The following is a 15,134-nucleotide window of genomic DNA, read 5'->3' on the forward strand; positions in this document are numbered from 1 at the left end:
ACCTATGTGGATGCATCATCGGTCCCCAGTCAGCTCTAACACTGACAACCGAGCGATCAAACACTGCTGATCGCTCAGTTTTCAGAGCTCCATGAGCAGAGAGCTGCTGACTGTCAGTCACTGGCTCTCTGCTCTGCACCTCACTGGAGCGTTGAGCTGTGGAGGGGGCGGGATTGGCCGGCTCAGCCTCCCAGCAGCTCGCTGAGAGGTTGAGTCAGGTACTGGTACAGGCTCCTGGGTGGATCCTGACCATATGATCACAATCTTTCCCCAGCCTGGACTAGCTCTGTGACGTAAGCCGACAGCGGGCTTCAGCCCACTGTTGACTGAAAACGGGTCACAGGAGTGCAGAACAAACTGCACTCCCGTGATCCACAGAAGTACAGCCAAACGATCTTTCAACATTTTAGTGAATGCTGAGAGCCAATTTATAGAGTTTTTAAAAGTAGTGTTTCTTTAATGACTTTTAAAATCCAAAAAAGTATTTTTTTATTCTTTTAAATCAGGTTCATATAGAATATTGCTTGTGAAGATTTCATATTAACCTCTTAGGCCAGCTGATGAAGCTTCATACAAGGTCTATGCTCTTTCAAGTCTCTTTCTTTTCAGAAAAGCTGCTGTGCTAAAAATATATCTGAATAACTGAAAAGAGGGATAGAATACCCTCCTCCTCCTCTCCCAGCAAAGACAGCAACGTCTTTACTAGTGAATGACTGCCGCCTGCAAGAGGGCATAAAGGTGGTGTGGGGCTTTCTTACTAGGAAGCCTACAATGCATTTCATGCACAGTGCCATGTATGCAGACTGCAATACATGTTTGAGTGGTAATACACCCAAAAAACAAACATGTAATACAGTGGGTATGGAAAAGAACCACCCCCTTTAAAATATTTGCAAAGTCTAGATGTGCAAAGATAGTAGAGACAAATCCCAACAGACTAAAGGCTGGAATTAAAGCAAAATTTGGTCCAACAAAATATTGACACGTCAAAGGAGGGTGTTCCTTTTTCCAACTCAGTAATTCTACTTTTGATTTTTTGATTTTTTTTTTCTGATGTGTTGGCGTTATATATCTTTTATTATTATTATTTATGGTACTTATATAGAACCATCAATTTACGCAGTGCTTTACATATACATTGTACATTCACATCAGTCCCCATCAGAAATTCTTTGGGGACCCCCAGGTCACCAGAACTATTGCCCCATTAGAAGATTCCCCCTCTTTTACTTTTCCGGGGACAGCCCAAAATTTGAGATTTTCTTTTACTTTCATTTTCGATGATAATGGTAAACAGGACAAATCGAGGCGGCACAGACAGCAATAAAAGCTGGCAGGTGTTCTAATCCCTCTCCACTCTAACCAAAACTAAAAAAATAAAAAGTCTTTAGTTATACTTTAAGCCAGCCATAAATGGATTGAAATTCAGCTGGTTAAAGCGGAGGTCCGGCAAGAAAAAAAAATGTCAGCAACTACAAACACTGTAGCTGCTGACTTTTAATAAGGGCACTTACCTGTCCAGCGAGCCTGCGATGCCGGCCCTCCGAGGCCGATCCGTCCATCGGATCAGGTGGCGGCGCCGCCATCCTAACTAAGGGAAACAGGCAGTGGTTGCCTTGCGGCTTCACTCCCCTTTACCTACTGCGCATGCGCGAGTCGCGCGGCGCTTTGCGAATGGCCCTGTGGTCTTCTGGGACACACACAGGTCCCAGAAGACAACAGGGCAGCTCACCGAAGAGGAGGAAGTGAAGGAGCAGCGCCGCGGAATAGGAAGAGGCAGATTAGGAAGACTGCCTAGCAACAGGCATTTCTGGTAAGTAAAAAAAAAAAAAATTTTTTTTCAAATTTTTTTTATATTTTTTTGTAGAATGTTAATGTAATTTTTAATTTTAGGGTGGACCTCCGCTTTAAGCAGGGATTGTCCGAGATTGGATCCATCTATGGGCAGGCTGATTGCACCCAATTCGATCCTTAAATCAAGCAATTTTTTTACATGCACAATTTTTTACATGCAATTACTGCCAGCAGCTATAGCTGCTAGCAGTAATCATTGTATTCTGCCAGCTGGAAAGTCCCCCCCCCCCCCCTTTCATCAGCAGATCACAATATTGCTGCGGGAGGCACAGTCAGTGTTGGTGGGGGAATCAAGAAATTTTCTAAATCAAATCATCTATGGGCTGCTTTACTGCCGCATCACCAGGTTAAAAGATAGGAAAAACGTCCTAAAAAAAAAAAAGAAAACTTGTGCAGCCATCTCACATCTAAGAATCGGTAAGCTGAAATGTAATACATTTTTATTTTGGTCTTTATTACCGCTTTACTTTATAGATTGAAGAAGTCATACAAATGGTATAAAACATTCGTTTATAAATCTGAAATCTTAAAAAAAAATGTAAAACCAAATTAACCAAAAAACTTTGGGTTTGGAACCTCTTATAGCGTTGAGCCCCATCTTTCCTAGCAGATTGTCTAATAGTGACAATTTTAATACTTGTTCCCTGTGAGCCATGTTATTAAATACATAAATATGTTCATAAAAAAAACATACTATTTAAATAAAATTAGCAAATATGGAGAACTTTCATTTATGTTTTCAATATTTTTTAACAGTGCAGATTTAAAGCACAGTTCTGATGAATGCAGGATATTTTTATTCAGAGATGATCTATTAATTATATTTTTATGTAATGAATTCCTCTACTTACATGTATTCTCTGTGTGCTGAATGTACAGCTGCAGCATTGCTGTAACGCCATAACACTATCCCCGACGATACAACATCCAGGACAGCATCAAACTAAAAGATAAAACAAGACATGAGCTGGACTCATTCAACCAAGCATTTCTTTATAGATAAATTAGAACAACATTTTGGTTGTTTTTAAACTTTTTACGTTTAAACCACTTGACCTCAGGAAGGTTTTACCCCCTTCATGACCAGGGCATTTTTTGCTATTCAGTACTGTGCTATTTTAACTGGTAATTGCGCTGTCATGCAACACTGTACACAAATTAAATGTTTATAATTTTTTTCATACAAATAGCTCTTTCTGTTGTTAGTTTTTGATCACCTCTGGGTTTTTATTTTTTTACAATATAAACTAAAAAATATAAAAAATGCAGAAAAAAAAACAATTTTTACCTTCTGCTACAAAATATATGAAATAAAAAATGTAAAAAAAAAAAAATCTAATCTTTACATAAATTTTAACCAAAAGGTATTCTGTTACATGTCTTTGATTTTAAAAAAATCCCCAAAAAAGTGTATATTTATTGTTTTTTTATTATATAAATGAAAAAAGATTGAAAATTAAAAAAAAAAAAAAAGGTACGTCTACTTTTTGTTATGAAATATAACCTATAAAATAAAAAAAAAATCAAATTTCTTCATATAGTTTGGCCAAAATGTATTCTGCTATATGTCTTTGGTAAACAAAAAAAATCCCAATATTGATTGGCTTGCGTGAAAGTTATAGCATCTACAAACTATGAGATATATATACTGGAATTTAGACAGCTATGACACTAAACTGGTAATGGTGGTGATCAGCGACTTATAGTTGGACTGTGATAGGGTGGCAGACAATCTGGCACTAACAGACACTATCTGAGAGGGTCACTAACTGACATGGACATCACTAGTGACACTAATACAGTGATCAGTGATAATACTGTACACTGACACTGTACTAATGACACTGGCTGGAAAGAGGTTAACATCTAGGGGCAATCAAGGGGTTATCCGTGTGCCTAATGAGGTCTAATATGTGCTGCTTTTCATTTTTGATCTGGCTGTTTTTGCTCCCTGCTTTTGAGGGAGAAGATAAAAGCCAGATTGCTGTTCATAGTGCAAAGAGCTCTGTGTTTTTTGCAAACACAGAACTCTGCATGTGATTGGACACAGCTGATCAGCTAATTTCAGCCAAAATCATTGGCTGAAATGAGCTGCTAAATTCGTCCAGTCACAGCATGGGTAGGCAGGGGGGGTACAAACCCGTGATTGTCCTTGTACCTGCTGCCCACTCACAGTATAATTACTGTGAGCGGTCAGCGGGTAGTTAAACTGATCCAATTGCTGAAGAAAGAATCACTTGAATAATTACATTGCTTTAGTTGTGAAATTTAAAGGCTAAGTTCACTTTTTTTATTTTTTTCTAAATTCTAGCTCCCCTATGTACCAATATAGCATTAATGTACTTATTTTGCAAAAAATAAAACAGCTTTCCATTTATTCTACACACGCTTACCTCACTGACTTCATTGCTGTTTAAAAACCCTGCTCAATTATATCTGCCTTACTTCCTGGACAGACTTTAGGTCATGACACAGGAAGTAGTTGACCAGCTGAGGGTAGATGATGCAGGGTGTGTGCTAATGAGATCAGCTGGTCAACTTCTTCCTGTGTCATGACCTACAGTCTGTCCAGGAAGTAAGGCAGGAGTAATAGAGAAGTGTTTTTAAACAGCTATGAAGTCATTGAGGTAAGCGTGTGTAGAACAAATGTAAAGCTGTTTTATTTTTGCAAAATAAGTACATTAATGTTATATTGGTACATAGGGGATCTAGAATTTAGAAAAAAAAGGTGAACTTAGCCTTTAAAGCAGAACTTCACTCAAAAAGCACAGTCCCACTGGTATGCTTCCTCTTCCCAGCCTGTAAATGCTGAAAGTTGAAATTTTCGGCAGACTAGAAGTGAAATATCTCCTAAACTGCGCTAGTTTAGGAGATATTTCCACTACCTATAGGTAAGCCTTATTCTAGGCTTACCTATAGGTAGAAGTCCAAAAAGTGGGTTTACAACCACTTTAAGGGCTGCCCTATAGCAGTTTTACTGCTACAGGACGGGACCTGTGGGCCGGATGACGTATATATATATATATACATGTGATCAAGCTCTTCTGGGTAGGGGGCGGGCATGTAAGCCTCCAGTGGCTCGCTCCCACTGTGATCACACGCAGCGGGAGCCCAGCGGCGGGTACCGTGGACTCAATGTCCACTGACACCTGCAGATGATTAAGCAGAGAGCCAGAACAGTGGTCTAAAATGTTTGTTGGGTTTTTTTTGTTTTTAATTACCTTTAGAAACAATTTAAATCTCTACATTTGTAAGACCTCTCATAAACCTTAAAAAGTGGTCAGAAATCAAGGCACGATTGGACCTCTAATAAATGGCATGTGATGAACACATTTGCTATTGTTTTCTGAAGCTGTTGTAGTTTGCTCTGCCCAAGGTCATCTTTTGACCTCCTTTGCCCTTGTAGCACCCACTAGTGTGTGCTAGAAGTCGTGTTGGAGTTTAGAATAGGTAAATTCTAGTTTAGCTCAGAGCTAAGCCTGAGCTTTGGAATCTGGGTCAGAGTTCAGAGAGTCAGGGCTGGATGACTCATCCTCTCTGGTGCCTCCCCTTGTTTTTGGGACATTGGAGAATGTTCTAGAGCTAGTGGGCAGAAGCTAGCAGGGACTGCTATAAATATTTATGAGCCCTCGGCCAATCCCCAGTAGTGGGCTGGCAGGGGGCAGAGCTTACCTCATAAATAGTCATGGGCCATGCCAGCAGGGGCAGTTGGTTGAAGATATAGAGCTGGGGAGGCTGACGGTGGCTCTTTAGTCATAAAGGGAGGTGACTGGTCTACCTCGGTTAAAAGGGAAAGGGGGCCGTGCCACATCCAAAAAACTTTTTTAGGAAAAAGAAGGGGTTCCCCTGAGTGGATTTTTCCGGCACTTGCAAAAGTAATTTATATAAAATAGGAAAATACACGTATATATATATATAAAGTACTTTTTACTTTATATATATATATACGTGTATTTTCCTATTTTATATAAATTACTTTTGCAAGTGCCGGAAAAATCCACTCAGGGGAACCCCTTCTTTTTCCTAAAACGGTGGCTCTTTAGGGGTGCCCCCTAGTCTGGGGGTGTGTCCTGCTTGGGCCGGGGTTCAGGCGCTGGAAGGATCCTGCCATAACACATGGGAGAAAGCCCTTCCTGGAGGCACGGGAGCAAGAGAGGACAACATGAGAAGATCAGCACTGCTGGGGACAAACAAAGGGGGAAACTGCCACATGTACCCAGTCTCCCTGAAGACAGTGGTGTGCTTAATCTTTAGCCTTCCCTAGGAGATCTCCTGGTGAGAGTCAGCCAGGTGGGCTGGTGAAGAGTCAGTCTGGAGGACTGGTGTGGAGAAGTTAGCCTGGAGGGCTAGTGAAAGAGGCAGCTGCAGCCAGGTGGGTTGGCAGTGCCTGAAGAGGTAGTGCTGGGACCAGTAGCCACAGAGAAGAAGTGCAAGCTGTTTCACTGTAATTCTGTTTCACTGTAACCTGTGACCCTGCCCTCCTTCCCCGCACTGTTCCTGCCTCACACTGGGATTGGGTACAGCTGCAGCTCCTCCACCCCCCCTTCTTCCACAGCCGCATCCTACTTCCTAAACTGTGGCTGCGGCCGTAAGGAGGGAGGAGGAGGAAGCAGGAGGAGAGGCTTGCTTGCAGCAGGCTTCCCGATCCATCCCTAGAAGGGAGTGCAGGAGAGCCAGGGAGGGGAGGGGGGACATAGCCCATAGGCACCCCCTAGCTAGTGTCTCTCTCACCCTCCCTCCCTCTCCCTCCCCCCACCTCTCTGCCCTTCTTCCATTTCTCTCCATTTCCATGTCCCCCATCTCTCTTTCCTTCCTATACCTATCTCTTCTCCTAGCAGTCGGGGGGGGGGGGGGGGGAGCACTGTGGCAGACTAGTGAGGGGTTTGGGGGGAGCACTGTGGCAGACTAGTGAGGGGTTTGGGGGGAGCACTGTGGCAGGCTAGCGTGCGGGGGGGGGGGGGTTGGAGGGGTGATCTGGCTAGTGTGGGGGGTTGGGATGAACACTGTGGCAGACTAGCGGGGGGCTACTACCCCCCACGGTCCACCCCAGAGACCATGCACAGCCACCAGAGACCCCGCACAGACACCAGAGGCCCCGCACAGCCACCAGAGACCTTGAATAGCCACTATAGCCACCCCGAACAGCAAAGGGTGGGACAAATTTAGACCCTAGGGTTCCTACAGAGATTTTTAGAGGTTCCTTGAACAATAAGCAATTTATGCCTTTCAGATAAGTTACAATGACACCAATGGGGGTGTATGCATCCCCATACACCCCCTATGCTCGCTGCACACTCCATGCATTTCCCACACACTCCCTATGCTTGCTGCACAGTCCCTGCATTCCCCACACCCCTCCTATGCTCGCTGCACATTCCATGCATTTCCCATACACCTCCTATGCTCGCTGCACAGTCCATGCATTTCCCATACACCTCCTATGCTCGCTGCACACTCCATGCATTTCCCATACACCTCCTATGCTCGCTGCACACTCCATGCGTTTTCCATACACCTATACTCGCAGCACACTCCAAAAATTATTTTCAATGCCAGAGCAAGAAGAAGCCAAAATGACCCCTCAGCTCTTAAACACCCATGTGAGTCTTTTTTTTTTCTGTACATTGCTTCAGGGAGGGGAGAACCAAATTCTGAAATAGCCTGGACAGTCACAGCTCCTTGGTTTAGTGTAGGCAATGAAGGAAACAGAGGAAAGCATTCCCTATATACTGTATGTTGTGTATATTTACACACCGGGAGGCTGTTACAAAATGCTCAGGGGCGTTGTCAGAGGGAACACAGACACCTAGTATTCCTTTCTCCCAGAAGAAATCATGTTTACTATAGAGCCCAGGTCGGCAACCCATGGACCACGATCTACCAGTCGATCGCATCCAGGTGACTGGTAGATTGGTCCTGGGCTTACCGACCTTCTGGCACAGATAGTGGAAGGCGGCGGCCAGCCACAGAACAAGAAAAGCAGGGCAGGAGGGAGCAGGCGGCCGCGGGGGCATCAAGCCTGCCTCATGAGCCAATGCCTTGTCCATAGTTCTGGCTGCAATGTGGAGTGGAGTGATACCAATAGCAGTCCGCCCCTCATTCTTGGTAGATCCACAGCAGCTGGAAGTTCTGCAATAAGTTAAGGTCAGTAGGCATGATAGGGCACAGTAAAAGCTATGTGGGTACAATAGCAGCTATATAGGCACAATAGCATAAAGATGCTATTGAGCCCATAAAGATACTATTGAGCCCATACAGATGCACAATATTAGCTATATTGGCACAACATGGCATGTGTACACCTTTGGCTGCTACCTCTGAAGCTAAAGGGAGTAGGGATTGGGGAAGGTAAAAGTGTGACGCAACCACAGGGTTTTACCAACCCCAGTCTCACGTACCACCGTCAAATGCAGCTAAGGGCTGTTTTACAAGTGGAACAGGCACCACTGTTCCTCTAAAAAGTGATCTAAGCATGTTTGGCAGGTTGTGAAAAGGCTGATTCAATTGCCTAACCGCTAGTGCAAATGAGCCCCAACATTGCTGGTGTGGTGTCACAGTATACCTCATTATAAGAAAAGTGGACTTTCCCTCTGAACACTCTCCCTCATGTTACCATTAAAAAAAAAAAAAAATCTAACCTGATAAATATATATTCCACCAATCAATGTAACTTACATTTGAGGAGGAGGTGGTAGGTTTTCTACAACTGCAGTGGAGAGTGAGGTCACAACCCGATTTTGCTCCCTGGCAGGGGTGCCTGGATCATAAGGCTGGCTGAACAGTATTAGAAATTGTTTGGTAGCTCTTGTATTTGTAGGTGTACAATTGCTCGCCTGGCTGCTGTGTGTTATTGTGGGAACAATCCCTGATGCAGGTAATGCTGGAGGAAGATTAACTATCTGAGGTCCGGTTGGTGGTACGCTGATTGCCCGTGGGACATGACCATGCATTGTTGGGCCTGCTATCTATGGCCTTAACCTCTAGTAAGCAGGCTGAACTCTCTCCCAGTGGGTTATGGAAGTAGCTGCTAATAGGTTGCAAAGGATTCACTCTGCTTGCAGACAATTCTACTGAACTTTGTTGATGTGAAATTCTAATAGGGGTCACTTGTGTTGCACATTGCACTTTAGATGTATACACAGTTTACATTTTTATTGTTTTTATCACATATTTAATTTATATATTATTGATATTTTTTATGCTTTTACTGCTTTCTTTGAATTATTGTGGCGTACATTGTGGTGATAATTACCTTTAGCACATTTTGGGTTTTTTTTGGAGTATGGGACAAAGTGCCTGACTGCATGGCCTGTTTTTAATGTGTGACTGAGTTTTTAGATTCTCTGGCTTCTTTGTGGCTGTTGACTTTTTATACTTAACTACCCCATTGAGTTGAGGTTATTGCTGGCCCTGACATATGCTGGGGGCTATAATTGTTGGCCTCAATGGAACTTTTACTTTACAATCTCTTCAGTGTACCTCCAGGCTCTTTTTAGCCTATACAAAGAGGGAAAGGTGGCACACTACAAGCTATAGATCGGGAAAAATCACTCACATTTGGCCACACACATTTTAGCCACACCCACCCTTTGGCCACGCCCACACATGCAAATTTTGCGGCGCGTGCCACTTCAGCACCCTCGCTTTTTCTTCCAGCACCTGCACAGCACCCCCAAAAAATTTGGGCTGGAGCCACCCCTGGAGGGAAGCCCCCGTGATGGCGAGGAGGAGGAGACGCAAGCCGCCGCCGAGAGGAAGCGCTGGCCACGACTTAGATGGGGTAAGTGCGGGGCTGGTGACTGACCAACCGGCAGGGGGGGGATGTGGGTGACCCGACTGACTGCCACTAATATAATGGGGAGATTTTTCCCACTGACCACCATGCTAAAGTACTGTGAGTTGTGCATATAATAATTATTCTTATTATAAAAAAACATTGAGAACGGCTACTCTAAAGAAAAAACAGAAAAGCCCTTTAATTTTGAGACATTTGGTTGAATGTTTAAAAATATAGAGTTTGAGAATTCTCTCCAAATATATCTAAGGACAAAAATAAGAATTTATAAATTAACCATGAGCAGTGAAGAACAATGGCTCATCTGGAATGGTAGAAAGCAGTGGATATCTTTGGAATAGTTTCATTGTGGTACAAAGAAAAACAATCATAATTTTGCAAATGACTGTGGGGACTGCTACGATTGGCTGGTATCCAAACAAAAATGTAAATTACACAAGGGATGGTTTATTACTGCATTCAAAATCAACACTAGGAAACACTAGGGCTTTTTAGGATGGCACTCAAAAAAGATAGATTCAACACATAGATGCATACAGTATGTAGCATCCTCCTAAAACAGATTGCTAGAGAGGCTCAGGTAAATCTAGTTCTTTAGCTCCTCTGTAATCATTGGAGTGGTGTGTGATACGTTTTGGCTGTTCTGGGTCTTACTGGCTGTAGTCTCAATCACTTCTCCCTGCCTTTTTGTGGATTCTAGAATGTAGTGGGTTGGAAAAGGCCGACCCTTGGCCTGACTATTTATGTAGGTTCAGCCGATACCTGGGGGAGAATACCCAGTAGGTGATGGAGGAGGGCATAAATTGCGTGGGGCCTGGAGCGGCAGGGTTCTTGTCCAGCGGGAGAAGATCCTAGCCTGAAGGGCTGCTGCCGCTCTGGGCAGTGTAGCTGAAGTTTGCAGGAGTTCATGGAGGTCCCAGCTCTGTGGAAGCCTGGGTGGCCTATTTTGTGGAAGAAGTTGGAGACAAATGAAGAGGGTTCACTTAGGATCTGGCCTGTAGATTCACAGGAGAAGTGTTTGCCTGATATATAAAAGGAGGTATCCAAATATCCAGGGACACTGTGAGTAGAGGCCTGGATGTAGGGTCCAAGTGACTGTTTTAACCTCCTGAGCTGCTGAACTGGGAGTTGACCTTACTTGGGGTTCCAGTGTTGCTTGCGTTCCTAGTCTCTGCCAAGAGGGTAAATTATCCTGAAAAGGGTAGACAGGGAAAAGAGTATCCTCTGGCTACTCTGTGCACTAAATTTGGAGTATCCCATGGCCCACCTCGCACCCCAGCCAAGTTCAATGAGCAATAAAGCAGAAAAAAGGACATTCCCTGCTTGATCATTGAGTTGTAAGGCTATCTGAGTTGTTGTGTGCTTGGCTGCCTGTACACCCTAATGGGAGGAGAACCTGAAGCAAATCAGCGGGACCCAACAGGGGTCTGTGCTACATAATAAAACATTTCAGATTATTACCACATCATACAAAGGCCACTTAAATATTTGCATTATACTGGGAATCAACCAAATGGCCCCTGCCCCCACCAATAACTGGCCTTCACAGCAAGGAGCACATGGAAGGGCAATCACATGAAAGACAAAAACAGAACATTCCATAGCTCAACTCACCAACCAGTCTGGTTGGTGAGTTGAGCTATGGAATGTTCTGTTTTTGTCTTTTATACTGAGAATCTCATTTCACAGGTAACAAGATTGCTATGAACGTGAAAAGGTTATAAGACATCCATGCAATTCCATGCAAACTTCAGCTACACTCATTTCCCCATATGTATTTCATTTCTATATGGGACTACAGGGTAGAGAGGTTTCTTCTATATGGGACTACAGGGTAGAGAGGTTTCTTCTATATGGGACTACAGGGTAGAGAGGTTCAGTACATAAGGTTGTCTTTTCTCAAGATGGTAGTGTTGGAGGAGATCTCCTCTATTCCCCCGCATCCAAATCGCATGACAGGAGAGTGTGACTGGCTCTCTATGGAGCCGGTTCACACATCTCCTAGGTGGTCCCGGAGGGGATTGCACAGGAGTGCTGTGCGTCTTTGGCCGTTTCAGGACCAAATTCAGGCAAAAATTCATCTCTGATTCGTCCCTGAAACGGAGAACAGGGATACACCAGACCCCCTGCTATGACCCGCATCCGGAAATAGTGTGAACCTGGCCTAAAGGTTCATATGATGTGATTAACCACTTGCCGACCAGCCACCGCGGTTGTACTGTGGCAGAATGGCACAGATGGGCAAAAGGACGTTATGTTACGTCGCTTCGCCCTAGGGCGCATCCGCTGCTCTCCCCCGCAGCCGATGTGAGTGCCCTGCGGTCGCGATCACCGCCAGGCTCCCGCAATCGCTGGTGACACACCGAGAACCGGGATCTGTGTGTGTAAACATACAGTTTCCGGTTCTCTGAGGGGAGAAGAGACAGATCGTCTGTTCATACAGAGTATGAACAGCGATCTGTCATCTCCCCTGCACAGTCCCCTCCCCCCTTCAGTTAGAACACACACTAGGGAACACAATTAACCCCTCGATCGCCCCCTAGTGTTAACCCCTTCCCTGCCAGTGACATTTTTACAGTAATCAGTGCATTTTTATAGCACTGATCGCTGTTTAAATGCCAATGGTCCCAAAAATGTGTCAAAAGTGTCCGCCATAATGTCGCAATCAGGTAAAAAAAGCAGATCGCCACCATTACTAGTAAAAAAAAAAAATAATAAAAATGCCATAAAACTATCCCCTATTTTGTAGACGCTATAACTTTTGCGCAAACCAATCAATATATGCTTACTGCAATTTTTTTACCAAAAATATGTAGAATACATATCGGCCTAAACTGAGGAAACTAATTGTTTTTTTTAATATTTTTGGGGGATATTTATTACAGCAAAAAGTAAAAAATATTGCGTTTTTTTCAAAAAATTTTTGTTTATAGCGCAAAAAATAAAAACCGCAGAGGTGATCAAATATCACCAAAAGAAAGCTCTATTTGTGGGAAAAAAAGGACGTCAATTTTGTTTGGGTGTAACGTCGCACGACCGCGCAATTGTCAGTTAAAGCGACGCAGTGCCGAATCGCAAAAAGTGCTATGGTCAGGAAGAGGGTAAAATGTTGCGGGGCTGAAGCAGTTAATAAAGCCAGCTTTTTTTTTCTGTGAACATTTATGTGTTGACTTTATATCCTAGTGCTATCCTAGAAAGTGGCTAGTTACTTTCTTTTTTTGGTGTAGATTTATTTTTAAAGTTTTGGCTGGAGTCCCACTCTAAGGTGTGCAGACAAATGGAAAAAATATATTAAAAAGTTATCCAGCTATTCATCAACTCTTCCTCTTGTACCAGAAAAACAGATAATTTCACCCAATTGTAACCAACAAAGTCAACCATTCTGAAATAAGATTGAATTCCAGGGGGGTGAGAGTTTGGAAATAAAAATGGAGGCTAAACCGGCGTTATGTGCTGTCACATTTATGGCTGAAAATTGGCTAAAACATGTAAGTATTCATATGTAATATATGTTCATTGTTTGGATATTAGTAGTTATTTAAAAAACCACTAAACCATAAAAGTATATTTTCTCTAATACATTTCAGTTCTCCATTTGTATATTTTTTATTAGCTCTTGCTGACCCATTGATACTTGTGGGCTTTTATACACTTTACAACACTTATTAAGTGCCTATAAAACTGGCGCTAATGGCTGTACTTTTTAATGTTACTCTCATATACCTTGCCCATAAGTGCACTTAGATGTGGTTCATTTAAAAACAGCCACGCCTGCTGCTGCTTTGCTGTGCTTAAAGTGGAAGTAAACTTCCATCACTGACTTTTACCTATATGTAAGCCTATAATAAGGCTTACCTATAAGTAGTGTACATATCTCCTAAACGTGCACCATTTAGGAGATATTTACTGTACATGCAACCAGTGACATCACTGGCGCATGCGCTTTGAAGGAATGGCCACCCCGCCGCAGTTAAATAAGGTTACAGGTTCCTAATGAGTCTTTAAGGGTTCATTCACACCACAATGTTGCTGCAGATTAAAATGCATTCTGCTAAGAAGCACATTCAAAAGTATCCTTAATGCATGAAAATGTACTGCATGCTGCAATTTTTTGCATCTCAGCGCACCTCAGTGGTAGGAATGAGCCCTAAGGCTAGATGCAGACCTTTTGCATTTGCAGTAACACAGTTACAGAAAGGGTTCATTTGAGGATTGCAGGAAGGGTTAGTGCTAGAATTACAGGTAGGGTTAGTGATGGGGTAAAAGGAAGGGTTAGTGTTAGGATCATAGGTAGAATTAGTGTAAAGCCTCATACACACGATCGGACTTTGTACAAACTTTTTGTATAAAGGGCGTTGGCCGTAAACTAATTAAGCATACACACGGCAGGACTTTTTCGGCAACAAACAGGAACGTAGTGACGTTTCAACGTACTGACGACACTTCAAAAAGAGGACGTTAAATTCTCCGGCGCCACCCTTTGGTCAACTTCTGTATTGTTGTCTGATCTTTTGCATTGGTTCCGATCATGCTTGTTTGTAGTTTGTACAAAAGTCTGATGGTTTTGTGTACACAGGATCGGACTTTGCTCCATCTGACTTTTGTTGCCGGAAAGTTTGTCCATTCGCACAGTCAACAAAAGTCTGATGAAAACAGAAAAAGTTTGTCCGATGGAGCGTACACACGGTCGGATGTTGCCTTAAAACAGCTAATTTGCATGTTTGTTGTCAAAAAGTCCGATCGTGTGTACGGGCTTTAGAATTACAGATAGGTTTAGTGTTGGGGTTACAGGAAGTGTTAGTGTTGGGATTTCAGGTAGGGATAGTGCTGGGGTTACAGGAAGGGTTACTGTTAAGATTACACACAGGGTTAGTATTACAAGTAGCGAGTGTACATATTCACCAGCACACCATGGATCAACAACTTCAGTCCAAAGGTTTTTTTTAATGAAAGCAATCACATCACAGGGATAAGCGCAATGTTTCGGAGCCGTGCAGGGCCCCTTCGTCAGGCATGTGATAAAGTACAACAGTGTCAAAATAGAATATAAGTACCAGCCACCAATAGCCACCAATCAGAACATGTAAAAAATGAAAAAAATGGTAACACCCCCACCCTGTGACGTCAATATGACATCAGAATCCCGCCAGAAAGCATTAAAAACTAACAGGCATCAAAGTAACCTAAAGCAGGCAGGGGCAATAAAACTCCAATATTGCAGAATGCAGCCCGCATGTCTGGTATCAATCTATGTGCACTACTGTATATCGGGCACATCAACCAGATGCACCCGATCAAAAACCAGCAGCCACTAGGACCCAGCGGTCATGTTTCTATCCAGGAGCCCCGGCCACCAATCACAGCATGCCACGCATGCCGCGCATGGGCATGGTGCTCATGACAACGGGAGGATGCTTGTCTGCGGGGCCTTTTGGTGGCTTCTTTTTCTATGTTTAACCATAGTTTGTCTTCTATGGTAGAGAAA

At 43.4% G+C, this 15,134-nt stretch overlaps 1 protein-coding gene across 1 annotated transcript in view; it reads right to left on the reverse strand.

Moving 5' to 3' along the window:
* TMEM163 (transmembrane protein 163) overlaps nucleotides 1-15,134 on the reverse strand; it is a 236,442-nt gene that overhangs the window by 98,434 nt on the left and 122,874 nt on the right. The window contains exon 4 of the mRNA XM_073634280.1: nucleotides 2,706-2,797. Coding sequence (XP_073490381.1) covers nucleotides 2,706-2,797 — 92 coding nt within the window. The remainder of the gene's footprint in view (nucleotides 1-2,705; nucleotides 2,798-15,134) is intronic.

This window comes from Aquarana catesbeiana, linkage group LG06 (assembly GCF_042186555.1).
Source record: "Aquarana catesbeiana isolate 2022-GZ linkage group LG06, ASM4218655v1, whole genome shotgun sequence".
In the NCBI taxonomy this organism is placed as follows: Eukaryota; Metazoa; Chordata; class Amphibia; order Anura; family Ranidae; genus Aquarana; species Aquarana catesbeiana.